The sequence below is a fragment of the Candidozyma duobushaemuli genome, assembly GCF_002926085.2.
Source record: "Candidozyma duobushaemuli strain B09383 chromosome Unknown A_B09383, whole genome shotgun sequence".
NCBI lineage: Eukaryota > Fungi > Ascomycota > Pichiomycetes > Serinales > Metschnikowiaceae > Candidozyma > Candidozyma duobushaemuli.
In genome coordinates this window covers 1732054-1759097 of record NW_020289901.1, presented here as the reverse complement: position 1 = coordinate 1759097, position 27044 = coordinate 1732054, and the positions used below count along the sequence as shown (strand labels likewise).

The window sequence follows — 27044 nt, the reverse complement described above, 5'->3', positions numbered from 1 at the left end:
CTATAGTTTTTAGATAATTTGATATGGGTCACGTGCAGTGGCTGCAAAATAGTTGATAGTTAGGCTCGTAAAAAAATGAGTTTTATCTCATCTCAGGCATCGCAAACTCGCACACACACACTGGTGAAGACGCACACAAGTACAATGACTAGAAGGGAGACTGTTATCGCTTATGTGGCCGAATTTCTCAATTCCGACAAAGACTTGGGGAAAGTCGCCAAAGCTTTGAATGATTACGTGAAGAAGGAAAAGCTCCAATTGCCATCTGTGGCTGGTGACCTCGCATCGTTGCTTTCACTGAGCGACTTGGATGATATCGAAATGAAAGGTGGAGAATCATCAGAATCCGACTCCGACTCCGACTCAAGCTCCAGCTCTAGCTCTAGCAGCTCCGATTCTGAGGGTGACGCAGACTCCGAGTCCAGCTCTTCTTCTGAGTCCGAGTCCGACGACGAGTCCGACGACGACGATTCCAAGTCTGTCACTGAATCGATCTCAGATTCAGAGACCAAGAAGGAGGAAAAGAAGGAATCCTCATCCTCAAGTTCAAGCTCTGACTCCGAGAGCGACTCTAGCTCTAGCTCAAGCTCTAGCTCTAGCTCTAGCTCAAGCAGCGATTCAAGCAGCGATTCAAGCAGCTCAAGCTCTGACTCCAGCTCAAGCGACTCAGAGTCTGATGATGATGAGAAGAAGGGAACTAAGTCATCTTCCAGTTCCGACTCTGATTCTGATTCGAGCTCGAGCTCCTCCAGCTCTTCCAGCTCATCGAGTTCGTCTAGCTCTTCTGACTCGGACTCCAGCTCGTCTAGTGACTCCAGCTCATCTAGTGACTCCAGCTCTAGTAGCTCTAGTAGCTCTAGTAGCTCCAGCTCTGAATCAGACTCGGACTCGAGCTCGGACTCTGAGGATGGGAAGGAACAGCAGGAGACTCCTTCCAACAAGCGTGTGGCTGATTTCGAAGAAAGTACATCGAAGAAGTCGCATATTTCCGCTTCCCCAGAGCCTGAACTCAAGGAGGGCCAGAGAAAGCACTTCTCTAGAATCGATAGATCAAAGATTTCTTTCGAAGACAGCGTCTTGCAAGATAACACTTACAAAGGAGCCGCCGGAACTTGGGGAGAAATGGCTAACGATCGCTTGATGCAGGTAAGAGGCAAAGACTTCACCAAGAATAAGAACAAGATGAAGAAGGGCTCTTACAGAGGTGGTTCCATCACTATGGCGTCCGGATCTTACAAGTTCACTGATTAGGTGAGCCTTCGGGGACTACCATTTGCATTATCACAACAGCATAGTATATAGATGGCTGAAATACCAGCCCGATACAACAACTTTTATTTTGAGTTGCCTTCCTTAGGTATATTTTTTATTTTATCAATGGTGTTTTAAGACTTATCTGTAGCATCTGCACAGTGTGCGCACATTAGAAATCAAACTGAACCGGAGTTGCCTCCCTCTTTAGTCATCATCTTATCCACATGTCTAGAGTCAACTACGCTGATCTTGAACGAGGTAATTTTTCAGACGACTCGTATGACTCTCATGACGAAGAGGTGTACTCGAAGAAAAATGATGATGATTACGAGTATGGTGGACAGAGCAGGAAGAGAAAGGCAGGTGCATCGAGGCAACGGCAATCCAAAAAATCTGCCAACGATACTCCATCAGTAGCTCAGCGGAAAGTCAAGGTTCAGGAGGCTGTGGAAACCATCAATGACCAACTCAGTGATGACGACTTCCCTAATGAGCAGTTAGTGGAGGTAACCCCAGAAATACCGTCTGACTACGTGCCTGATGCCGTATCTAAGGTATTCGGCAGACTGGACTTTTCATACCTCAAGCTTAAACCTGACCATTTCTCCCGTCCCATCTGGATTACTCCCACTGACGGCAGAATCATTCTCGAGTCTTTCTCGCCTTTAGCGGAGCAAGCACTGGATTTCCTCATTACAGTTGCTGAACCAAGATCCAGACCGTCTCACATTCATGAATATTCCATTACTTCCTACTCATTGTACGCTGCTGTGTCTGTCGGTCTTGAGCCCGATGATATTATTGCAGTGTTGACAAGACTATCGAAAACCCCGTGCCAGACTCCTTCTTGAATTTCATCCGGCAGGCCACCATCAAGTTTGGTAAAGTCAAGCTAGTTCTTAAGCATAATAGGTATTTCGTTGAGAGTACTCAAGCTGATATCCTACAAATGCTTCTTACGGACCCTGTGATCGGGCCTCTTCGAATCACCACAGAGAATGAGAAGGCAAATGACGGTACCGAACAAAGGGCTGAAGTGAAGGAAGGGGAGAACGTCAATGGAGGGAATGCTGGTGAAAAGAAGGTGGAAGCTATTTTTGACTCTGTAGTCGGCAAGAAATCCGAGGAAGAGGATGATGATTTGGACGCCGTGCATTCTTTTGAAATTGCAAGTGACTCGGTCGAAATCGTGAAAAAACGTCTTTATGAAATTGAATACCCAGTTCTAGAAGAATACGATTTCAGAAACGATAAAAGAAATGCCAATTTGGAGATTGACTTGAAACCTTCCACGCAAATCAGACCTTACCAAGAGAAGTCGTTGTCCAAGATGTTTGGTAATGGTCGTGCAAGATCAGGCATTATTGTGTTGCCATGTGGTGCTGGTAAGACGCTTGTGGGAATTACTGCAGCTTGCACTATCAAGAAATCTGTGATCGTGTTGTGTACTTCCTCAGTCTCGGTGATGCAATGGCGACAACAGTTCATGCAGTGGTGCACAATTCAGCCGGAAAATATTGCTGTCTTCACTTCTGAAAATAAGGAAATGTTTTCCAGTGATGCCGGCTTGGTGGTCTCAACCTACTCAATGGTTGCCAATACAAGAAATCGTTCACATGACTCTCAGAAGGTTATGGATTTCTTGACAGGTCGAGAATGGGGTTTTGTTATTCTCGACGAGGTGCACGTCGTTCCTGCTGCAATGTTTAGAAGGGTTGTCAGTACAATTGCTGCACATGCAAAGCTTGGTTTGACAGCGACTTTGGTTCGTGAGGATGAAAAAATTTACGATTTGAATTTCTTGATTGGACCAAAGTTGTATGAAGCAAACTGGATGGAGCTTGCTCAAAAGGGTCATATCGCCAATGTGCAATGTGCGGAGGTTTGGTGTCCAATGACTGCAGAATTCTACCAGGAATACCTCAGAGAATCTTCTCGTAAGAGAATGCTTCTTTACATCATGAACCCAACTAAGTTCCAGGCATGTCAATTTTTGATCCACTACCACGAGAAGAGAGGTGATAAGATCATTGTTTTCAGTGACAATGTTTATGCATTACAGGAGTATGCTCTCAAGCTAGGGAAACCTTTCATTTATGGCTCTACACCCCAACAAGAACGAATGACAATTTTGCAAAATTTTCAACACAACGACCAGGTCAACACAATTTTCCTTTCAAAAGTTGGTGACACATCTATTGATTTGCCTGAGGCTACCTGCTTGATTCAAATCTCTTCTCATTATGGATCGAGAAGACAAGAAGCACAAAGACTTGGGCGTATTTTGCGAGCCAAAAGACGTAATGACGAGGGTTTCAACGCCTTCTTCTACTCATTGGTCTCGAAGGACACACAGGAGATGTATTACTCCACGAAACGTCAAGCATTCCTTGTTGACCAGGGTTATGCATTCAAGGTTATTACACATTTATCGGGAATGGAACAACTTCCAGATTTAGCATATGCATCTCCTCGTGAGAGGCGAGAGCTTTTACAACAGGTGCTACTTAAGAATGAAGATGCTGCAGGTGTGGAGGTGGGCGATGATGAGGACACTAACTTCATGCCCAAAGCCGGCAGGCCAAAGGGTGAATCGAGCAGTGCATCAAGAAGCGCCGGATCTCTTGCTGGCTTGGCTGGCGGTGAAGACATGGCATACATTGAGTACAGCAAAAACAAGAACAAGGAGTTGCGGGAGCATCATCCGCTCATTCAGAAGATGTACTACAAAAAGAAAAGGTGAAATATCGGTCCGTTCGCAATATATATGCTCAATCATAAGACGAGCTCACAAAATTCCCAAAATCATCGTCTTCAGAGCACGGTGTGATCTCTCGCAGTTCTTTTTCGCTAATATTTAGCTCATTAATAATTTTGTGCTGTAGATTCGTGAGGTGTTTGTCGTAAATAAATTTCTCCTGGTACGCTTTGAAGCGCCTTCGGTAGATACCGATACTTTCGGAAAATGACATTGCGTTAAATGAATCATCGAATTTCATACCTAATGCCACCTGTAGCACGGATTGCTTTGAAGATGCTTTCTGAAGCGGAAAAGGATGGTATCCGGATCCCGGTAGCTGAAGTACTGCTCTGTAGTATTTGGGAGACTCGGGAGTCATCTTTATGGTCTCGTTTCCGTCATTCGCTATTGAACAATCAATACTTAACTCACGAAATGGGTTGAACCACGCTTCAGCCCAAACTTGTTCTTGTCCAATTCCCGTAAAGTCGTCCAGTAGTTCTCCTGATGGGCTTTTATTATAGAACTCTAGCTTAAGACGCAATCGTTGGTATGGCTCCTTCTTGGAGACAGCGTCTTCCGCATGTTCTTCCTCTTCTTCTTCCTCCTCTATTAGCCTAAGACTGCCTTTCCAGACGACATTTGGTCCTTTTGTTTCCCACCTAGAGAGTGAAACTTCGCCAGGCGGTATCTTGAACACCAGCACATTATGCGTGTCAAATAGTTCGTGGGACACGATTGACATTGGTTCTATCACAGCAGCTAGTCTAATAGATAGCGAAAGTCAAACCAGTCGGTCAAATTGTATGGAAAAATGGGAATATCAAATTTTCTTGGTTATGAGATCTGAGAATAATGTAAGCAATTGCTAAGACCGCTATGCGGTATCTAGAACTGGTATCCTGCAGTGAAGGGGGCCTGTCCACCTAAGCGAACAAGTTCCGGAGGATTAAGGGTCGACAATATATATATATATATATATATATATATACAATTTCATAAACAGCAAGAGTTCTTTGATCAGAGAAATTGAATAGAAGGAGTTTATTCCCTGAAAAACTTTAGATCGATCAACTTCGTCTCACTCAGTTCCAGGTAAGAAAGGAATTCACAGTAAGACAAGTGTAAGTTTTGAAAAAGCGAACTTTATTTTTTTCAACAATTCGAGTCTCCAATCTTTTTTTTTTTTTTTTTTTTTTTTGAAAAGGTAGAATCATCAAGTGCTTTCAATGAATTTACTTTCTCCCGAAGTAACTGCTAATATAAAACGGTGCTGTACACGACCTCACAATTTGGTCTCTCAAGGTGCATCGATCTCACGAAGTTCAACTTGTCAAGCATGCTTAGCGGAAAGCTCACAAAGAGTCTACCAATACAGAGGCTTTCGATTTCACCTCTTATTGCGAGACTGTTCACCTCTCTGCTGCGTGCCTTGAACGTCTTTGACGAGCTTAAACAGACTTCTGGAAAACTGGACTCAGCTACGAAGAAAAATGCCAGTACGGTTTTTGATATTGACGACTTGATTGCCAACTCCCCAGATTTGCAGAAATCCGAGCAGAGCTTTGGAAATTATGACAGCTATGCATTCGGCAACACCGCCAAACATCCTAGAAATGTCGCCAAGGAGCTTAACATAACAGGTACCCAAGCCGGAAGAACTGCTGAGGTGAGATTCGGCAACGTAACACAGGCTTTGAGACAGCTCTCCAGAAACCTCCGTCAAGAAGAACTTATCAGCAGAAAAAATCAGCAGAAGAGACACCTCAGACCTGCTCTTCTCCATGCTGAGAAGCACAGAAAGTGGTGGAGAAAGAACTTTGGCGCAAGATTCACTCATCTTTTGCAAGAGGTTCTGGAGGCCAAGAGAAGAGGATATTAGTTTTGTAAATAGATAATCTACCCAAAGAGTGTTGAGTATACTTATAGTCGTTAATCCAGTGGTTTTATTAGTGTATGCTAATTCTTCTTGCCATTATGGCCGGTACCATTATTATTGTTCTTCTTCGTCGCCTTCTTATCCTTGAAATCCTTTTTGTTGTTGTTGTTGTTTTGCTTGTGAGTTCTTGGTTCGATGTGTACCACAGTGTTACCGACAAGAATTTCCTTCGCCTCCAATGCTCTCTGTTGGAATTCTCTTTCCTTAAAGTCACACAAAGCAACTCTCTGGTTCTTCCTGAAGTACTTCATTTCACCGAAAGTCTTCGTCAATGCAGATCTCAAAGCTTCCTCCTCCACATCAGCATCCCTAATGTAAATCGGGTACCACTCCTCCTTCTTGTTCTTGGAGTTAGTGTGTTGTGGCTGCTGCTGTTGCTGAACAGATGGGGTTGATTGAGCGGGAGATCCAGCCTTCTTCACAGTAGGAGATGGGGCAGGAACATTCTTAGCAGCACCTGGGGAAGCCACAGTTGCGGTCTTTGACTGAGGTACCTTGGGTTGCATAGCAGCCAAGTTTGCCCAAGTGGGCTTGACAGCTGGTGTAGCTGGCTGTTGTGGGGCAGGAGAAACTTCCTTCTTTTCAGCCTCCTTCGGCTCTGCTTCAGTCTTCTTGGGCTTCTCTTCTTTGGTGTTCTTGGACTTCACTTCAGGAACAGGTTCCTCAGACTTCTCCTCAACAGGAACACTCTCCTTGACAGCCTTCTTCTCTGTATCAGCTTGAACCGTGGCGGTCTCTTGCTCACTTGGAGCCTTGGTAGCATCACCGTTTGGAGCTGGAGTACTGGCTTGTTGAATGACAACCAGTGGCTGCTCGAAATTCTCAGAAAGATCAACAAACTTCAACATGTCGTTGGCCACATCAAACATCTTGGTTCCCACATGCTTCAAAACAAAAGTTTGGACAAATTGCCAGAGGCTAGATGAGCCACGCTTCCAAGATCCACAGACCACGATCAAGATGCTGTTCTCCACAGAGGATTGGAAGTCGGCTCTCTCGATAACAATCTTGTTTTTCTCGGCGACAGTGGCCTGCTCAGTGAAGTGGGTTTTAATTGAATCGGTTCCATTGGCAAGGTGAACGGTTTTTGGGACAGGGGTCTCAGACTCGGAGGATTCAACGGGGAAGGCATCATGCAAAAGGGATGCGTTCTTGTCGTAAAAAGCGTACAAGTTTGATAAGTCCGAAGTGTAGGTACCATAGTAGTTCTTCACGAACAACCAGCCAATTTCTTCAATGGAAACGGATTCGGTCTTGCTTTCAGTGACAGTCATTCTATGATAGATCTATGGGATGCTAATGTGGATTGGTGTGCTAATAGATAAAACAATAAGCGCAAAGTTCCGTGGTATAAAAATGAACCGAAGTTGAGAACAAAGGGAAGATTGGCTTTCCTCGCGGGAATTAGGATGACAAGACTTGTTGAAATCGATGAAATGGTTTCTGGAAAAAAAATTTGGAGCAGTGCGACACACAAGCGCCGAACTTCGAACAGAAATTTCCACCTCGCGCCAAAGAAACAACCACCTATAATTATTTCTTTTTTTTTTTGAAAAAAGTGTACAATTGCATCTAAAAATATGGTTTATCCATGGTATTAGTAGTCATGACATCGCCAGTGAGGTGCTGGAATTAAGTACTAGTCTTGTTTGGTATTCACCTTTAAATCCAACAGAGAAACGACAGCGATGAGGTCTCATTTGTCAATGATCGATTCATTTGTTCAAAAAATACTCGAAACGTAAACATGGTGACAATGTAAAGGGATATAGGCTACAGTTGGGGTGCTCAATGTTGTACACTCCTAGCCATAACATGGAACACATGTTTCTTCGAATTTAACTTGATGCATTGTATTATAAGCATGCAATTGTGGGCTACAACCAAAGTTGCAATGGTACTTCTAAACTATAAATCTCTTCAGCAAGAGTTGCTTATTGACTTTCCTTCAATAACTCCTCAAGGATCTTATTCTCTAATTCTGCTCTGTTGCTCACTCCATCAAAACTCTTGACGCCCATTCTTCTCAACACATCGATTGTGGTAGGTCTTTGGAAGCCCATGTTTTCGAATTGTGTGACAATATCCTCAGAAATACCGTAAAGAGCAGCATCACTTACCTCGGTCTTTCCAACAGAACCTTCGTCAGCAGCGTAAAGCTTGGTCCAGTATGCTGCGGTGTCCTCAAATCCCTTCTTGTTGGTGATGTAGTGCTTAGCGACCTCCGCATCTTGTGGATCATTGGGTTCGGGGGACTGGAGCAACGACTGCAAAGAAATCAAGGAAGACTTCAATGTCAAGATTGGAGTCCAGGCATCCTTCAAAATGTCCAAGCAAATGGCACCTGTCACAGAAGAAATGTTGGGGTGATATATTTTTGTGTTGAACTTCATCACTGGAGGTTTGAATGGATATTCATTGGGGATCACAATGTCAACCTTAAAGACACCGTTTTCGTACGGGGTACCAGGGGGTCCCTGAAAGTAGCCAGTCAAATGTGTCAAGTCGCTCTCATTAACAAGTTCGAGATTGACACCACTCTGTGTATCTTGGCGACATTCTTCAAGCTCCTTGGCGATTCTTTTGACTCTAGACATCTTGTTGAAGTCAGTGAGCTGATAAATTTGCAAATCGCATACTACTATGGAGGTCCGTTGATATCTTGTCGTGCGCACAACAACACTGCAAACGGATTTATGTACTAACCGCCATGCTTAAATGCTTCTATTATTAATAGCTAGTATACACACTCAAGACAGTTTGCCAACTATCCGGTGACTCCTTTGAATCCTCGTAACAACGTATCTAAGATAACGCGAACCTCTTGCGGTGCGTTTTTTATGAATGGCAATGAAGAGAGGTTATTTTCCCCTTGGCACAATACCTCTCTCGTAACAACTGTGAGACCCCAAGGCCTTGGCTTAACAACCGCTCTTTCAAGAAGAACTCTCAAAATGATCTCTTGTACCTCGCTCTGAACAATGTCAGAGTTCCAATTAGCTCCGCTGAACAAATGTACTAACAATTGCACGGACCAGACCGTGTGGCCATTAGGATATCTAAGCTGATTCACAATGGCGCACAAAAGGTGGTAACGGAATTCTGTCGATCCAATGTTCAAGAGGTCCACTATCAAGCTAGCATGGGAAGACTGCGGACCAAAAGGCAATCCGCTTTTCTGGGAGCGTTCCTCGATAGCCGATGTGGTGACATGCAAGACAAGAGCATTAATCAACTTCACATTATAGTGAACCACCTCAAATCCATAGTCAGCAGAGTCTTTAGGATGGTTTAATTTGGTACCAGCGTGAATAGTACGCATCAAACCAGGCGCTGGTATTCTCAAGTAATTATCCACAGGCTTTTTCAACCCAACCTTTACAAGGTCATGCACCGGGTTGTAGAATACTGATGGCACAGTGGTCCCACCGCCAATTTCTTCCAAGCCAAGACTTAAATTATGCGGGTCTTCTTGAACCACACCCTTGGGGGTAGCAGATAACACCACATTTCTTAACTGAATGTAGCTCGAGGGAATGGCGCTAACCAATTGATAATGGCATTCGACAACAAACGTTGGATAGTCATGGCTCAAAGCGACGAAGATACGGCTAATGGCACGATAGATCACACTTATCACGTCGCTATGACTGGACTCGTCTCGGGAATACACGTTCTGAAACTTGAGCAAAGCCGTCAACAATCTAACAGCTGATGTGTAGCCCGCTTTGTTGGGGAGCTCGATAAGCTTTGGGAGGAACATGCGGTGAGAAATCAAGGGTATCCAGGCGAATGCAAATCCGGGATATATGGTAGGCTGGATACTGTTAAACACTTCACTCAAGAGACAATAGAATTGCTCGTCTAGATGTGATGTGGCGTGTGCGTCACGGACAGAGGCACTGGCATAAGAGCACAACATAGTCGAAAAAATTCTGAAGTAAGCTCTTTCGTTCCAGTTAGCCTTGGCAAGTTCGTGTTCCTCGATAAGCACTAAGGAAGTCACACCAATAACAGTTTTCAACCATTCAATTGCATCCTCGGCTTTAGCCTTTGAGAACCTCAAAACAACTCTAATGATCAATGTAGCGAGGCAATCAACCGCCAAGAAAACCTCTCTTTGAGTACGACTTCTGATCTCATGTTCTGCGGAAAACGAGCCGGCAGATATTTCAGTAGCGGCCTTGAAGAATACTTCGACTTTAGAGGGTTCTGTTAAGAAACCATTGTGAAAAAGGGCGTCAATAAAATTCTTTTGCAAAGCAACTGTCTCGTCACCGTGACCCAAAAGCTTTGTCCATTCTGCAAACAAATACCCACTCTGAACGTACATGCTTGGAGGCTTATTTGCAATAGTAGGAAGCGAAGGCAAAGTTGACTTTTTGAGGAACTCAAACAATTCGTCTCTGGCAGCCGTAGCTTGTATGGCCTCAGTGGATCCATCATCTCCAACGTACTTGGAAAGAGCTGACAACGTCACGGCGAAATCAGATCTTAAAGCTATAGGACGAGGTTCATCCGCACTGAAAACCTTCAACAATAAGGTTGCTGCAAACTTGACTAAGACGGGGCTTTGAGACTCTTGGATAAGCTTACCAATTGGACCATCGAGTTTCGTTGGTGAGACCAATTGTACTCTCATCAATGAGAAAATAACTGGCATATTGAACTTTCTTTGATCGACTGAATGCACCATCCACCAAGTAACGTCTTTCGCTGTAGAGGGCGAATACTCACATAAACGATCTAATATGACAACGAAGATTTCGCTGCTCATTGGATTTTCGTGTGTTTGCGTGAACAAACAGTTGACAGCATATTGTGCGACCTTGAGAAGGAGATCTGGATGCTTCAAAGCATTACTTTGACATAAATTTAAAGCTTGAGACACAGTCTGCAAAACTGGGTGATCTGCTGAGAGTTCACTTAATGTATTCTCCTTCACTGATCCCAACATCTGGATGATCTTCTCACACATTTGTGTTATTATGGCGCACAACTGGTCCACCGTGGCACCATCGTCGGATTGCATGACTGCAGAGGCTTGTTGAGGTGTGATCTGAGAGGGAACGCTTCCTCTACCCGATGAACCTTCCGGAGCGACTTGTGGAACACTAAGAGGAACTTGTTGGGTACCGGGTGTTTGCGCAGATGGAGGCTGGACATGCGGCTGCGGAACTGACAATTGAGGAGTTTGTCCTTGAGCACCTTGCGGTTCCGCCCGCCCAACAGTGTTTGAGCCAAATGAGTAGTAAATGTTCAATTGTGACTCATGCAACCCATCTTGTTGCAAACCTAAAGGAGGTGGTAACTGGAGGGCGTATTCTGATGCATTATCACTGCGGAAGGGTTCACCTGTGGGATTCATCTCTCTCGCGTGTACCTGTGATCTCATACGTTCTTCAATCAACTCACCAATATTGCTTGAAGCCAACTTCTCGACAATCTCCACACACAAATCAACGTTACTTTGAATTGCGATGTTAAGCTCATTCAATGGAAGCTCATTAGGGTTGACCTGGTTGCTCAACAATTGGAGCATTGTAGCCTCGATTGTCTCGACCAAAATTTTGCGGCCGGTGCAAACCACCATGCTATGCGTAAGCTTTTGAGCAAGTATAAGGTAGGCTTTCTTAAATTTAAGCACATCTCCCTCAGTAGCAAAATCTTTCTTCACCAAGGCCTCGGTGGTTGTCAAGACAGCCTCCGAAACACGACTCAAGATTGGGACCGCACACTCGCGAACTGCTCGAGCTAGAGACGCTTGAAGAGCACGCCTAAGATTTGGATTTTGCGTGAACACTGTGTTGCCGGCCAAGTTGCTGAAAGATGCATCTAATTGGTTCACGGCAGAGGGGTGAACACTTTCTTCCTCCACTTGTCTTTGGGACTGACCCACGAGACCCTGTGGTGGTTGATGTTGTTGTTGTTGCTGTTGTTGTTGCATCAATACAGCTTGCTGTTGCAATTGTTGTTGCAACTGCAAGTCTTGCTCAGGCAACTCATTTGAAGCTCGTCCAAACCCGCCTGGTAGGCCATTGATCTCCTGTCTGACACCAAATAATGCGGCCAAAGCTTCAGGTTTGGGGTTATGTTGCCTCACGAGAGTCGATGGCTCGATGGATTTCACGCTTAATCCCAATGAATTCAAAAGCACCTCAATTTCAAACTTCAAGTTCAACTTCAAGTCAGCACATTCATATAATTCTAGTAACACACTCGCAATTCCCAAGACCCATGGATTAGGAGCCTTAAAGACTTTTGAAATGCTAGCCTGGTCAAGAACCTTACAGACAAACGGAATAATGAGATGAAGAGTGCTGAAATCAAAGGCCTCAAGTAGAAGGTACTTGAGAGCAATCTGGTCTCTCTTGAGGGGTCTGTCATGAGCAAGAGTGATCTTACCAAGCCAGGCTCCGAGATTCTTGACATGAGTTCTTTCCATCGTCGTATCCTTTGATTTGCCTAGAAGACGCTGCACTTCTAACAACGTTGTGTTTAGAACGGTCTCATAAAAGATTATGTCTTCTAAAGCGAATATCAAAGATGCATACAAGCCGTGGTTGTTAGGCTCGGTCTTGGCTCTCTCACTAACGAGATACCTGGCAAACCACGAAAAGTACTTCTCCTGAAGTAGCCCCTTGATGTCGGGTATCTTAGATGCAACGTTGTCAGCTGTCATATTATTGACTGAGAACAAGAGTTTGTCAGATGTACTCTCATCGGGTTCTTCCTGTGCAGCGAAACCAACATTCTTAGAAACTTGTGCAATCGAATTGTACACTACTTTCGGTTCATCTTTGACGGGTGTGGTTGTCTCTCCGCGAGCTCCTTGAGACACATTTGAGTCGGGACAAGGTATTCCAACCGAGGCATCCTTGACAATCTGGTACATCTTGGCATGAGCTGACAATGATTGACAAGTAAGTAGATGTTTGCAATACATCGGGTACTCATGAAGCCTCGATTTGAAGTTGTATAAGGATTGCACTGCAAATTTGAACAAGTGCGAATCTTGAGGCTGGTTACATGATTCCCAAATGAAATTGAGAGCGACCGTCAATGTGGTTCCTTGAATGAGGTCTTTCTGCAAAAGAGCGCCAAAAAGAAGCGACGTTGAGGCCAATGCGGTGAGGGGGTACTCCGAAAAGAAGCGATACTCGTCGATTAATGAGTGAATCATGCACGCGAAGACATCCTGATCGTGAGGTACGTCACTCAGTTTCATTCGAGCCAACATGTCGACGATTTCTTTAATCTCAACATCTTTATTATACATCTTGGAGTAACAAGCCTTCATTTCTTGCTCAACTTGAGGGGGGAAGACATTAGAAAATTGAGACTCGTTTGCCAAAATTGCCTCGTCATGACCAGTTCCAAAGTTTATGAGCCTGGGGTAAGTTGTGAGGAGCGATAATTGCAAGTTCTTGAGATGATCCGCATCCACTAGACCTTGTGAACTCTTTATGATTTCAAGTAGACGAAACACAATCGACACTTTTAGAGCCCTACTGCCATCAGAAGGACGTGTCTCGTTCGCCAATTGTTGTTGCTGTTGATCTTGTTGACCCTTCTCAAAATCGTGAGCAGTTCTGGCTTCCAATATTTCGACTAATGCATTGTAAAATGTTTCGCGCAAAATTGCGTCTTTGGAGTCAGCTTCAAAGGCTGGTCTGAGATCATACCCAAAATTTGTCGCTTCGATGATGAAGTTTAAGTAGAGAACATAGTCAATCGACCTGGCGGTTTTCAAAAGTTCATCTAGCAATCCTGAAGATGTAGCTACCAGAATGACCTTTGTGAGTGCTTCGGGCTTCCTTGAGCCTCTGTAGTATGCAATAAGCTGGGTGATGGCAAGGTTAACGTCAAGCTCTTTGAACTTGCTTAAGACTTCATTGAGGTGCCCAGAGTTCTCATCCTGTCCAGATTTATCCATTATGATCGCAAACAACATGTTGATACGATCAAGGATATATGGAGACTTATCGGGTATTGCCAAAGCTCCGGCAATAACGTGATAAGGCTGAGATGTACAATGTATCTCAAACATCTGAGCGAGCCAAAAGTCAAACTTTTTATCCCCTTCAGATAGCAGTTGATTCTGTTGCGCCGTTTGCGAGGAAATCTTAGCCATAACTTGAACCTCTAGTTTTGCAATATTCACAAACTTGAGAAGATTTCTGTCATCTTGTTCATTCTCGTAACACAAGGTGAGATTTTGGGAGGCAAGGATATCAAAGGCGCCCTGTTGCGTTGGCATCGATTGCAAGATGAATAAAAGTGTTTTATCAAACCACCAGTCGTGAGTCAAAAAGATGTCAGCTAGGCCTTGTTTGAAGTCGAGTGCGGCCAAAAATTGAGTGACGCTTGCCAATGAGGGCTGGCTGTTTCTTTTTGATGCTTCAAAAAGGTAATCCTGAACATGGGCAAATACATTGAACCAATTGATGTTGGCCGACGAATCGACATTTTTGAAACACGCCTGCAATTGTGCACCTTTGGCATTAGCCTCCGGTAAATTATTGACAAACGTGAGAGCGGTCACGCCACCATTTGAGTTCGCAAGACCTTGAGATCCAGGAATTAATACCTCAGCAAGTAAAAGGGCCACGCTATTATCAATTTCTGAGGGCTTGAGATTTAGAAGTGATGGTAAGAGTTTTCTCGGGATGAGGTTCTCAGCACCAATTTCTATCAAAAGATCTTTAAAAGACATTTCTAAGACTGATTTCAAAAATTGTCTCACGGGGTGAATTTCCAGTTCGTAAGCGTCGAAGAATCCGAGAGTTAAAACTTTGTGGAGGAATGGGACGTTGTCGTAAATTAAAACGCAGTCAAGAAGAAGATTTTGCCAAGTTTTATCTTCCTCGGTGGTTCTGGTGTTCACGAGTTCTGAAACAACAATTAGCTTGTCCGAGACGTACTGGTTTACTCTGTCGTTCTGAGCGGTATTTGCAAATTGAACAACAAGTGCAAATTCGATAACGGGATCAAAGTGATGTCTCGATACGAATGTGAAGACGTCGAAGTATGAAAAATCTTTGACTGTACCAGCAATTATCGCCAAATAGAAATGCGAAGCTGGGTCAACAAAAAGACGATCGAAAAGTGATGCAGCAATATGCTCCTGTGGTTCAACAGTCGTACTAAAGGGTTTGGCAAATGCTAGTTTGAAGACTCTCTCGTAGAAATATGTTCGCAAGTACAAGGAGTCTGACTCTTGTTTGATGATATAATCTATCTGTTTGAGATTCGACTGCCAATTGGAGTGCTCAGCGGTGGTAAGTAAAATTCCTATCTGCAATAAAGTTACCTCTAAGACTTCGTTGTTTCTCTCGGTTCTTGCTTTGCGTTCGACAGGTTCAGTGGACTGCGAAGACGTTTGATTTTGGCCTTTGGCCCGGGGGTCTTTTGTCGTTTGCGAAGTCACTGTTCTGATTGACGATTTGTCTCAGCTGAGGCCAGTGTAGCTGTGCTTGATCTAGTACACTGAATTCGCCAAGACAAGGTGATATAAATTTCGGATTGTGAGGTTTACTCGCAATTGATTCCAACGACTATAATGTCAGTATGGCAAGATTAAATGTATTTAGTTCCTGGAAGAACTTACAGTCGATGGAAAGGGGTGTTTAATATGCCTTTGATGTATGTATTATAAGACTTACCACAAATTTTTGGCGAGTGAGGTTCGCGGTGGGGTTACCCGGCATCGTGGACAACCCTGCTTTCGCTTTCAAGTGAACGAACCATCGGAAATCAAAAGATATTGTGAACGATAACTCAAATCATAACATCATTTTTTTTTTTTTTTCTTTTGGTCACATAGTTGGGCTGTAATGATTTGAACAATTTTTTTATCAAAACGAGCCAGTGTATCGTTTCTCAATAGTGCACTATGGCTGCGAATTCACGAGTTTTCATCACGTACCGAGAAACTTTACAATTATTCTTAAAGTTAGAATTTCTAGAATTGATTGTTTATAGAACTCTTACGAAGAAAGAGTCGAATTAGCAGATTGTAAAAGTTTGATTATGGATCCGCCTAGAATGTCTTTATTACGGTAGCATTGCGACGTGTAATTCATGCTATTCCATTCATGCCCTATATAATTGCCTACCAATCCAATGCCTGATTAATTTCAGTCTTCACAGACTCATCATCAATATGCTCCATGGCCTTTCTCAAGTAAAATTTGAGCATCTGGTTCTCCAGAACGAGGTCATCAAACGCGCTATCCATTCCTATTGGCCCTAGATCACTCATAACTTTCTTATGCATCGTGGTCCTTGGGACTTCAACAAACAACTTGTTTTGCTCCGATGAGCAAGAGCTGAGATCTGAATAGACAGACTCAATGTCCGCTTTCATTGAGCCCGAAAACACAGACAGGGCAGAATTAGCGGTGTGTGTCAGCTTGTCAAACGACAAATCTGTTGAGGATTCCGATCCAATGGACTCGGCCAGCGAAGTCGTGAGTGGAGTGAGTTCTTGAGATGTGCTGATGGAAAAGTTTTTGAGCTTTTCCATAACAGATATGTTTCTTTTATGCGTCTTCTTCCTCTTGAGGTGAGCGCTCTTGTGTGTTGGACCCATAGATGAGGAAGTTGGCTGGGCAAGAGTTGCAAATTTCGTGTAGTCCCAAGAAAGTAACAAATCACCGAAAAAGGATGGCAAGCTGTTGATTGCATTGCCCCATTTGGAACCATTCAAAAGATGCTGGTAGACCACCTCTTCATCGCCCTCATCGAAGCTCATAAGAATAGGCTTGTTCTTGAGCAACAAACCAATGGAAATCTTGAACGAACCAACCTTCCACCCCTCAATGAGGCAAAAGTCAACGACCTTATTGTTGATAGACAAATCTGGAGCATGAATGAGAGAAAACGACAACCACCATTGGTACAAAAACACCTTGCAGTCACAGAAACTAGCTAAATGCGATGAAAGTTTTGGATCAATGCTTTCAAGGATGGTCATGAACTGCTGATACCACTTCTCTAAGGTGGATGACATCGTGGAAGGTATGAAGATTTGTCTCAATTCAGGTTCTGAATCCATGACCTTGCACAACGCGTGGAAAGTGAGTTCTTCGTCCCTCAATTGGCTGTATAAGGTCCCCACCAAAAAGAGTAAGCCCTGACAATAACCAAGCTCGAGGTCGTAGTTGGCATACACGTTAAGCACGGTTTGTAACGATTTGATGGTATCGGCCTGCTCAAAAAACGCGAGATTGGGGAAGGTTCTGCTCAAGTCCTTGTTTATCTGCTTCGCTATTCCGGCATTGTAAGAGTGCTGGAAATTCTTGTAAAGCATGGAGCACAGGTCAGGTATAAAGCCATGATTCTCTTGATTGACTGTAATGAGTTTCTGCCAAATCATGGGGCGGAGCTGGAACGGAATTCCCTTCTGTAAGAATACCATGAGTGTATAGTTTGGCAACATCAATATAGTTTTGTAAGGATTCTGCAAGAATGCAAGCCAGTAGTTCTTTTCAGTCTCCGAACTGCAGCCTCGACGGTGGGTTTGGATGAATCGAGCACAGCAGCTGGAGTTCATTTCAGATAACGGGTGCCCACATCTATCACAGCAGGTGAGATTGTCCAACCAGTACAGGTGGTTCTCGAAGATGGCGTCGAAAGACTCTTCCGTAATGTCATCACTAAGGGGCGTGCCGTCTGTGTATCTGTTGAGCTCGCTCTGGACATCCAAATGATCTAGCAAGAGCTGCTTCGAAGGGGACACTTGAGAAAGTGATTCTTCAAACTCCAAGAGTGATTCAGAGATCATTCTGAAAAATGGAAGCGAAAGCCGGGAGATTCTTCGATTCGTGAATGGTTCTTTGAAAAGAGGGAATGATAGCAAGGAGTGACTAAAGTGAGTAAGTGACGGCTTTTCTTGTGAATAGGGTCCCCTGGACTAGCCAGAAGTTTCTACCTTATAAGGCAAAGAAGGCTGGAGGTCCTTGCCTAAAGGGGTAACCGTGAGAAGGCACATGCAGGTCGCGTGTTCTCTTGACGCTCCCTGGATTCCATACAGATGTCATCACGCCTTTGAAAAAAGCATTGTGTAAATTCATCGAAATATTCGTCAATGAAATCGTAATAATTGGACAAATGAAGTTAGGTGATTAGATAGAGGTGGGTTCAAAGTGAGTAGAGGGTGCCTGTGGAGCGCGCTTTGGCGAATGCAAACATAGGACGTCAGAGTGCGTCGTCAAGAAGCGTTCCTAGCCAAAACACAGTGACGAGGTGCTTGTTTCAGAGGGATCTTTGCAGCTAACCCTGTTGGACTAGCCTTGGCAAGAGCCAAAGTGATCCGCGCGTAGAACACTTGTTAATCATTTGTCTCGTGGATATGTGTATTGGGTGAATGACTGAGATTTGTTTGGGAAATCGCCGTAAAACCGGTGCTGGATTCGTCAGAGCATCTCAGTCCATGGCTTCCGCAAGTCTCCTGATGTCGATCCCAATCGCTTACGTTGAGGGTATCAATTGGAAACGAAGGATCGATTTTGGATCGAGGCCCTTGAAAAGAAGGATAGCGACGAGTTCCGCATGCAGCTGTTGAGAATGGCAGGGTTCCGTTGCTGTACGATTTTGAATGTGCGTAGACGACTTCCACAAAAGTCTTGGAATATGAGATTGACAGGAAAACGAAGACATTTAAAATTGAATTCTTCTTGCGTAGATGTCTTTCTGGCTTAGCAGTTCACGACATCTTCATTTTGCAACCACGCGATGAGACCTACCTGATCGCACTGCAGACGCTCTCAAGACATCTCACTACACCTCCATGGTTTACTTCTTCAAAGCAGCCGTCAAGTCCGATCTTGACGACTTTGCTATCTCAGACGAGGCTTCTGAGTACACCATTTACATGGGCAGAGACAAGGTGGAAAATGATACCCTTTTGAAGAAATCGCACCCCAAGAACCTCTGGTTCCACGTCGATAAGCATAGTTCTGCCCATTTATATATCCAGCTCAGTGCCGATGAACAAAGTCAAAAGTTTGAAGACCTCAAGCTCAATGAGGATCTTCTTAGTCAGATCGGCCAGCTTACGAAAGCCAACTCGATCAAGGCCAATAAGCTCAACAACATATCTGTGATATACACGCCGGTGGACAATCTAAGGTCAGATGGGTCCATGGACATTGGTACTGTGACTTTTGTCAATCCCCAAAAGGTGAAGCGAGTTCATATTTCGAAGAAGGAGAATGCCATCATCAACAAACTCAATAAAACGAAGACGGAGATGAGCACGGAGGAATTCGCTAAACAGCAAGACGAGGTCCTCAAGCAATGGGCACGAGACAAAAAAGAACTACAAAGGCAACAGGAACAAAAGGAGAAGGAGACCGCCAAGCTGTACGAGCAACAGAAGGAGTTCAACAAAGACCCATACGCTAGCATGTTTTCTGAAGAGAATCTTCGAGCCAGCAGCAACGAATTCCGCAATGAAAACTGGGTCGAGGAAGAGTTCTGGTGAGCTCAAACAATATTTAAAATGTCAATAGGACTTACAGACAATTATCATCACCGTTTATGTAGTATGTATGCGTAACTTATGCTTTAATCAAGTTTGATTGGGAACTTGCCAGCCTCTCTCTGGTCATCCCACTTACCGACCCAGTCGACTGGGCACAACGAGGTGAAAGTCTTGAAGAAGATCTGGCATGGCTCGAATTCCTCACCTTTGACGTTCACACACTTGTGGTAGTCGACGTAGTTCTGGGCACAGTGCTTCGTCTGGTTGGTGAATGGGAATCTTGGGTCGAACTGAGGGGTGTCGAACTTGAAATTTTCTAAATCCAAAGCCATGTTTGCTGAAATGAACGAGTTTGATGTAGTGAGATTGAGCGTTGATGAAACTTACGATTTTTTGACTATGGTGCGAAATGCCCGCAGACGATTGGCTGGCACTGACATCCGTGCAGGTCTCACTGAACATCACCTCGTCAGATCTCGCCAGGCAGCATGGCATTTGATCAAGTCCATGATGCCTTAATTATTTCACTTTCTTCTCGTCCTGACCTCTCTATTGAATTGTCCAATCAGGAACTTTTGATGCATGGACCTCGATGGCCTTCCTCACGAGTAGTATGCTCAAACACGGTAGATCGTAGACCTTATGGCCTTGAATTTCCTTCCTGGCGGACTTTTCCTGGTCTTCCATTTCCACTTCATCACCAAAGAACGCTTGTATGTTCGCTATACTGTGTTTGGAACTGTAACTGGGATTTATGAGCGACGGCAGGAGGGTGAGCCTGTTGACCTGTTTTACATCTTTAGGGCCGTTCTGTTTGATCTGTTCCACAATGGCAACAAGCTTCTTCACTTCATTACCCCTTGCTGTCAACAAGGCAAGCTTATTCGTATTTAAACTGGCAATTGCACCTTGGATATGCTTTTCCACAGGAGAGTTCCTTGAGATGGGGAACACACTGGAGTCCATCTTAGGTTGCACCTTCAAAACGCTCGTGAGCTCCACGTATAGCTCTCGAGACTCTGAAACGAAAACATCCTCCTCCTCCTTAGAGATTTCTGCCAAGCGTTCCTCACCAGTGGGCATGTCTGAGAATGATTGGGGTCTACTCTATATCTCGCTTTTTTCTGTGCGAGTTATCATCGCAGCGCCCAAGAAGCACAGTTACAGAGAAATGTCTGGGTGATTTATTTAACTGAGAGCTTTGATGGTCGCTTAGACTTTTTCTGTTTCGAGTTCTTGTCTGGGATTTTCGAGCTTTTCTCAGGATTGTTTGTAGGTTTCGCTACATCCTTGTTACCGCCCGGGTCCTCTCTAGACGAGGTGGAGTATGAAGTGACGGACAGAGAAGAGCGGCCCGAGGAATTGGACGGATCCGGAGTTGCGTCCGTCAGGATAGGAGGCTGAGCCATGGCGAGTTGCTCAGGAGGCTTTCCATTCCGCAAGTCTCGCCTGGTTCGGTCATTTCGCAGCCATTCCCTAGACCTTCGGTCCACCAGATTACTCAGCTTTGTGGATGCGTTCGAGCCTCGGCTCGTATTGGAGCTAGAGTTCTGAATACTCAAGGCCTCCAGTGAGCCATATCGGTTGGTTGTACAGCCCTGATAGAACCGGTCGTACCGAACAGCCTGCATCACCTCCGAGTGGTATTGCATGAGGTTGTTTGCCTTGGGGTTATCACCCAGTTTAGATGGCGCTTGATAAAAGCCCCTTCTCTTACGAGCCCTAGGGGGCAGGGGTATCTCCTTTGGGATATGCTCTGTGGGAGTTTGAGGCTTACGGCGCTGCACAGGCCTCATGGGGACGGCATATCCGTTTTGATCAATCACATACATGTTATTGGCAGCGTCTGCAATAACCGTTCCCGGAGGTGATGTTCGGTTGGCTAATGGCTGCATGGCATGTTGCGCTAGGGGCTTAGGCTCTCTTGATAGTGGTTCGACACGAGGAGCATTTTGTGGCACCGGTAAACCGTTTTCAATACCCGAGGGACCTCCACTATCAGGGAACATGAACTGCTCGGTTCCGGCGGTTAGGACCTCTAGCTCGTTTAGATTGGCACCCTCTTGATTGGACATCTGATGTAGAAAAAGGGTTGGTTTGAGAAAGAAACAAACAAGTGTGTTCAAGATTTATGACGGCCATTTCGAAATGCCTGTTTAACAGCTACGGTGGACTTTACTATTCCAGCGACACCATGACCTTCGAAGGTCAGAGGGAAAGTGGCACGTTGTTGGGCCTTCCTGTCTGGGCCTTCCTGTCTGGGATTGGCTACATTCGACTGGGCGGCCCTTCGCATGCCCCTGCTCCGCTTGAAAGAACACCGCATGAAAAGTGCACCTCACCGCCTTGCAACACCAAACCTTGTACTCTAAAACCGGCGGTTATGCACCATTTTGGCGTCGTGAGGCAGAATACGCACTTGAAAAGAGATGTAATCAGATAATGCGCATTGTCGCCCGCTTATCTCTGTGAGATTAATTTCATGTTCCCTTATCTCGTTCGCTTAACATGTGCCATTGGCTGAAGTGAGACGCAGCTACTGAAAAGGGCCATCAACGAATTCAAAGATACGCTCGACTTGCCCAATCAAAGACACAATCAAGGATTGTAACCATCCGGCCGCAGTCCGCCTTGTCCTGTCCGTGGGTTGAGGCGTCTTTCTGGGTGCAGGTGAAAGCTCGCCAAGACCACCCTTGACACTTTTTTACGTCCTTGACACATTTCTGTCATTAGACATGCGTACCAAGCCTTGAAGTGAACGAAAAACGACAGGAAATGACTGGACATTATTGATAGCAGAATTCTCTTTCCATCATCGACCAAGATTTAGCAAGTGGCGTTCGTATAATTTTCCTGCCGCTTGCACATGTCACTTCGTGCCGCAGTGCCTCTATTGGCCCCCAATCCAACCTAGAGTGCACGAGCTTCAACCTCACATTTTGTGCATCTGTGAATGGTCCCATGTCCATGCAAGTCCGCCTCACTAGACGTAAATCTGCTTATGGCCCTAAGTTTTGCGCCTTTCCAGCGTCACCACAAAATCTCGGTTCGGCGGTTTCTCGTAGTATAAAAGTCCGCCCAAATCTCTAGTTTTGCTCTTCACCCCCTCCAGAAATGACAAACGTCTTCAACGTTCAAGTCTTCTTTGTGGTCTTTCGAGAGTCCTTGGAAGCCGTGCTTGTGGTTTCGGTCCTTTTGGCCTTCCTCAAGCAGGGCTTAGGAGGCCCTGACCAGGATCAAGCTATCTACAAGAAACTCAGACTTCAAGTTTGGGTTGGCTCCATTCTAGGCGTTTTTATATGTTTGTGCATTGGATGTGCTTTCATCGCTGTCTTCTATACTCTTGGCCATGACATTTGGGGCAAATCCGAAGAAATTTGGGAGGGCACTTTTTGTATGATCGCTACCATCTTGATTACTATCATGGGTATTGCCATGTTGAGAATTAACAAGATGAAGGAGAAGTGGAGAACCAAGATTGCCCAGGCTTTGGTTAAGGAGCCAGCAGTGTCGAAGGATAGATTCAGGCTTGGTCGCTTGACCACCAAATACTGTATGTTTGTCTTGCCCTTCATCACTTGTTTGAGAGAAGGTTTGGAGGCTGTTGTGTTTGTTGGTGGTGTCGGCTTGTCCGACCACACTGGTGCTGCTGCTTTCCCACTTCCTGTTATTTGTGGATTGATCGCTGGTGTCACTGTTGGTGTTTTGCTATACTATTTCGGATCCACTGCATCTTTGCAGGTCTGTTTGATTGTTTCTACATGTATCTTGTACTTGATCTCCGCTGGCTTATTCTCCAGAGGTGTATGATACTTTGAGACTCAAATTTACAATCAAAAGACTGGTGGTGATGCTTCTGAGAGTGGTTCGGGCCCAGGCTCTTACGACATTTCGAAATCCGTCTGGCATGTTAATTGCTGCAACCCTGAGCTTGACAACGGTTGGGATGTTTTCAACGCTTTATTGGGTTGGCAAAACTCTGCCACGTACGGTTCCGTGATCTCTTACAACGTTTACTGGATTTTCATGATTGTTGTTTTAGGTTTGATGATGTTCGAGGAAAAGCGTGGTCACCTTCCCTTCTGCAAGAACCTCACCCTCAGAGAGCTCAACCCAATGTACCACATTAAGGGCAAGAAGAAGAACGAGTTGTCGAAGAAAGAGCAAGAAGAATTATTCGAGAAAGTCAAGAAACATGACTTCGGTGTTAGAGAAGCAGACAGAGAATCATCTTCTGACGTATCCAAGACTGGTAAAGACGACTCCGTTCACAAGGTTGAGGAGAAAACTGTGGAGACTTCCAGTCAATAATTTTAATGAGGCTTCTATCAGCTATCATAAGATATTCATAACACTTTCTTAACACACACACACACACACACACACAATGAAGAAAGTGTATCGAGTTGTTGATGCTGAAATATCCCTGCATTCTGTTAGCGGCTACCTTAAAGACTTTATCATTTCGGGAGGATGGGGGTCACTTTAATTAGTTGGGTCGTTAATATATCATTTAAACATATCTATTCAAACAGTAATCATACAAAACAAGCAAACTCCTTCTGACTTTGGTGAACAGCTTGGTTAAGCGCCTGTTCAATGTCATTGTCTGTGTAGTCGAGGTCTGTGAAGATGTTCTCACATTCTTTGATCTCATTCACGGCAACACGCCCCAATGAAAGGGAGTAATCGTCAAGTCTGAGACTATCACTGGCTTCAAAAACATCTATGAAATAGTCCAAATCTAGCCTGAGATTACCCAAAATCCGAACGATGATGTGTTGCTTCTGTTTCACTTCCCTGATGGAAATGGTAAACTGTTTCAAGAAATGATTTTGTAATTCGTGAACCATATTGTTGAAAATTTGCTCCGCAGTAATGGGCTTCACAATATAGACAAGCTTGACAAAGTGCATCAAACACTCATACACGAAAGGATCAACCTGAAAGTCTTCTTGGAAGGCCTTCTTCTCTAAACTTTCGAAGTGGTCTTTAACCTTATTCTCAATCCAGGCCTTCTCATTTTCACTGATCTCATCCAAAACTGTAATCTTAACTTTGTCAAGATCTGCGTAGAGTTTCAAATTCTGCTTGTGCAAGTCCTTCTGGAATAGCTGATCGAATCTTCTTATCAAAGATGGGAACATCACATCACCAAGAATCTGGAAATTATTCATGGTCATGATTTTATAGATGTCTTTATCAATGTCATGGTTGGCAGTGTTGTACACAACATTAAACTCTGCTTTTGTTGAAGTAAACTTTTTCATGATAGAATCCATCAATACATTGATGCTGCGTATAAATTGAATTTCAAGACTCACCAATGTTCGTTTGCTTGGATACGCAGCAACAACCTTAATATCGCTATCACCAATATGGCTCCTGTCAAAAACCAAAATTGACAATCTACGGAGAACGTACCTCTCGTAGTATTGCATAATCTGCATCAGCTTAGTGTAGACCGTGGACTTTGAATTACCGTCAATTTTGTATTTGTCCCAATTTTCGAGATCATAAAATTGTGAGCAGTCATTGACCCAAGTGGCACAAATGGCTTCAAGAATTCTTTGCTCGATAAGTGCACAAGACTCTTTAAGCAGTTTTATTTGCTTGTTCGTATCAAGGCTTTTAGAAGTATTGCCGATTTGTGCCACATATGTGGCAACCTTAGTAAGGAGCCTTCCAATTCGACTGTTAATGTCACTCAAGTGAAATATTGTTGAAAGGGAATTAGTATGGTGCGGAAGGAAGTTGGGGAAACTGGCAGGAGTCACTTTCATCTGGTCGACATCAGCCTCAGACTCGAAGATACTGACAACGTGAGCTACCATATTGTTGCACATTTGAAAGAACGCAGTTCTCAATGCACCCTCAGTGTCAACATGGAAACCATTGTTTGGATCGGCATAGTGAACGTAGTTCTTCACAAACTTCTGTACGACGTTTGTAAAGAACTCCTCGAGATACTTGATGTAGTTCAGCAACACAAGCCACGTTTCATTGATGATGGATAAGTCAAGGTTATCGGGGCTACCGAAAATCTCAGCGATTGCGGCTTCCTTCAGTTCATCAACATTACTAGATTTCACAGAAGATGAGGTACCGAAAAACTCTTCGACGTTGTCAAATTTCTCTTCAATGTGCCTGACATTGGAACCTCCCTCTCTTCGATTGGACAAACTTGTGATGTAATCCAAAAGCTTCTTTTGCATCATAGAAAACTTCGTTTCAAACTTATCATCCTGATAGCTTAAGTCATTTTGAAGCTTTTTGAGTTGGTCATTCAAAAAGTCCAAGATCGGATTAGTCTTCTCTGAATCTTTATTGAGACGATGCAACTTGTCAACAAGGTCGATAAACTTAATATCCAGAGCCGACTTATTGGTTTTTCCTCGAACAGCCACCTCATGGTCCATCGATAGAAGATCACGAAATGCCTTTTTGCGAAACTCTTCAGCAATCTTTTCGATCTCACCAAAAACGCGATGAAGCACAGTGAAATATAGGGTGTACTCTTGCTCAACTTTCTTAACCTCAGATTCATCATTTGTGCTTTGAGCTTTCTTCAAAGCATTCTCCCTCCTATGGTAGATGTATTCCTTCTCTTTCAAAAAAGTGTTATAGTCGTCAATGAATTGGTCGTGGTTATGGACAGAAAGATATTCCACAAGGTTTTTAGGAAGATCGAAGAAGAACTTATTCTTCTGTATGAAAGCAATGAGTTTTGCAACTTTGGATTCTTTAGCATTGTGCTCCATGATAGGACGTATCATGAGAGAAGATGACAAGTTCAAGTTGTTAATTGACTCCTCCAACTGCGATGAAATGTTCTCGCCAGCCTGAAGTTTCTTGTTCCATCTTGAATTGGGGTTGAAAACTCTAGATTTCTCGCTTTCCTTTTGTGCTCTTGTTTTTGAACCCTTGAACGAGACAAGAATATCATCGATATACTGCTTGCAATCGACAAAACTGGTATAGTTCTCGTTAAGTACCGACTTCAACTGCGAGGTCTGGCTTCTTATGCTCCTGTCAAGCATATCGAGTGATGCAACGAGATTCTCCATTGGAGTATCCTTATGAACAACAGACAAATACGATTGGGAATTGAACATTTGCGAGGACACCACGTACTTATACAACGCCAGGTCGTTCTCTGAGCCGATCGCCCCCTTTCGTAACAAAAGATTCACCAAGTCCTGACCTGTTAACGGATCCTTCATATCTTCTCCGCCAAATTGATATGCCGAAGCGTTTATATTGTCCGCATCCTTCAAAAAGTTGGCTAAGACAACGCACAGCTCTTCTGGAGACAATTGATCCAAGTTGTCTGGGGGAAGTAAATCCTTCTGGTTCTTGAAATCAGCAAGTGACCGAGGTTCTAGAACTGAGGAACCGTAGAACGCCAGAATGGTCTGGTCGTTGTCATTGTAATTCAACATGCGGTAGTAACTGAGGACTCAAAATCAACAGCTGTGCAGCACCATAAGCTGTTGGTGTCGTGCGAGCCTCACACATACAGCTTTTACCATTCAACATCAAGACTTTATAGATCTACGGAGGAAATTTTCTCATTGTCTTACTAATTGAATTACATAAAAGGACGTATTGACCTACAAAAT

The 27044-nt window shown here is 44.2% G+C and overlaps 12 protein-coding genes across 12 annotated transcripts; 5 read left to right on the top strand and 7 right to left on the bottom strand. All coding sequences in view use genetic code 12, as the record gives it.

The window, feature by feature from the left end:
- Window positions 1–144: 144 nt before the first annotated feature.
- On the top strand, window positions 145–1251 carry SRP40 (Srp40p; the record flags this gene model as incomplete). Its single annotated transcript, XM_025479371.1, has 1 exon — window positions 145–1251. One exon carries the CDS (start codon window positions 145–147, stop codon window positions 1249–1251), a length of 1107 nt encoding a protein of 368 aa, XP_025338844.1.
- Window positions 1252–1478: 227 nt separating this feature from the next.
- On the top strand, window positions 1479–3997 carry CXQ87_000804 (TFIIH/NER complex ATPase/helicase subunit; the record flags this gene model as incomplete). The annotated part of the gene is made up of 2 exons (XM_025479370.1): window positions 1479–2026; window positions 2062–3997. The coding sequence occupies 2 exons, from the start codon at window positions 1479–1481 to the stop codon at window positions 3995–3997; spliced, it is 2484 nt and encodes an 827-aa protein (XP_025338843.1).
- Window positions 3998–4025: 28 nt separating this feature from the next.
- Window positions 4026–4739, bottom strand: CXQ87_000803 (uncharacterized protein; the record flags this gene model as incomplete). The annotated part of the gene is made up of 1 exon (XM_025479369.1): window positions 4026–4739. One exon carries the CDS (start codon window positions 4737–4739, stop codon window positions 4026–4028), a length of 714 nt encoding a protein of 237 aa, XP_025338842.1.
- A 594-nt stretch (window positions 4740–5333) lies between these two features.
- Window positions 5334–5876, top strand: CXQ87_000802 (mitochondrial 37S ribosomal protein bS21m; the record flags this gene model as incomplete). Its single annotated transcript, XM_025479368.1, has 1 exon — window positions 5334–5876. One exon carries the CDS (start codon window positions 5334–5336, stop codon window positions 5874–5876), a length of 543 nt encoding a protein of 180 aa, XP_025338841.1.
- Window positions 5877–5953: 77 nt separating this feature from the next.
- Window positions 5954–7207, bottom strand: CXQ87_000801 (uncharacterized protein; the record flags this gene model as incomplete). Its single annotated transcript, XM_025479367.1, has 1 exon — window positions 5954–7207. One exon carries the CDS (start codon window positions 7205–7207, stop codon window positions 5954–5956), a length of 1254 nt encoding a protein of 417 aa, XP_025338840.1.
- Window positions 7208–7867: 660 nt separating this feature from the next.
- Window positions 7868–15643, bottom strand: CDC39 (CCR4-NOT core subunit; the record flags this gene model as incomplete). Its single annotated transcript, XM_025479366.1, has 3 exons — window positions 7868–8548; window positions 8818–15383; window positions 15637–15643. The coding sequence occupies 3 exons, from the start codon at window positions 15641–15643 to the stop codon at window positions 7868–7870; spliced, it is 7254 nt and encodes a 2417-aa protein (XP_025338839.1).
- A 404-nt stretch (window positions 15644–16047) lies between these two features.
- CXQ87_000799 (TBC domain-containing protein) lies at window positions 16048–17721 on the bottom strand (the record flags this gene model as incomplete). Its single annotated transcript, XM_025479365.1, has 1 exon — window positions 16048–17721. One exon carries the CDS (start codon window positions 17719–17721, stop codon window positions 16048–16050), a length of 1674 nt encoding a protein of 557 aa, XP_025338838.1.
- Window positions 17722–18726: 1005 nt separating this feature from the next.
- On the top strand, window positions 18727–19422 carry CXQ87_000798 (uncharacterized protein; the record flags this gene model as incomplete). Its single annotated transcript, XM_025479364.1, has 1 exon — window positions 18727–19422. One exon carries the CDS (start codon window positions 18727–18729, stop codon window positions 19420–19422), a length of 696 nt encoding a protein of 231 aa, XP_025338837.1.
- Window positions 19423–19505: 83 nt separating this feature from the next.
- Window positions 19506–20505, bottom strand: CXQ87_000797 (uncharacterized protein; the record flags this gene model as incomplete). The annotated part of the gene is made up of 2 exons (XM_025479363.1): window positions 19506–19712; window positions 19996–20505. The coding sequence occupies 2 exons, from the start codon at window positions 20503–20505 to the stop codon at window positions 19506–19508; spliced, it is 717 nt and encodes a 238-aa protein (XP_025338836.1).
- Window positions 20506–20606: 101 nt separating this feature from the next.
- Window positions 20607–21497, bottom strand: CXQ87_000796 (uncharacterized protein; the record flags this gene model as incomplete). Its single annotated transcript, XM_025479362.1, has 1 exon — window positions 20607–21497. The coding sequence occupies one exon, from the start codon at window positions 21495–21497 to the stop codon at window positions 20607–20609; it is 891 nt and encodes a 296-aa protein (XP_025338835.1).
- A 1039-nt stretch (window positions 21498–22536) lies between these two features.
- Window positions 22537–23733, top strand: CXQ87_000795 (FTR1 family protein; the record flags this gene model as incomplete). The annotated part of the gene is made up of 2 exons (XM_025479361.1): window positions 22537–23226; window positions 23263–23733. 2 exons carry the CDS (start codon window positions 22537–22539, stop codon window positions 23731–23733), a joined length of 1161 nt encoding a protein of 386 aa, XP_025338834.1.
- Window positions 23734–23960: 227 nt separating this feature from the next.
- Window positions 23961–26864, bottom strand: SEC5 (exocyst subunit; the record flags this gene model as incomplete). The annotated part of the gene is made up of 1 exon (XM_025479360.1): window positions 23961–26864. One exon carries the CDS (start codon window positions 26862–26864, stop codon window positions 23961–23963), a length of 2904 nt encoding a protein of 967 aa, XP_025338833.1.
- Window positions 26865–27044: the final 180 nt, after the last annotated feature.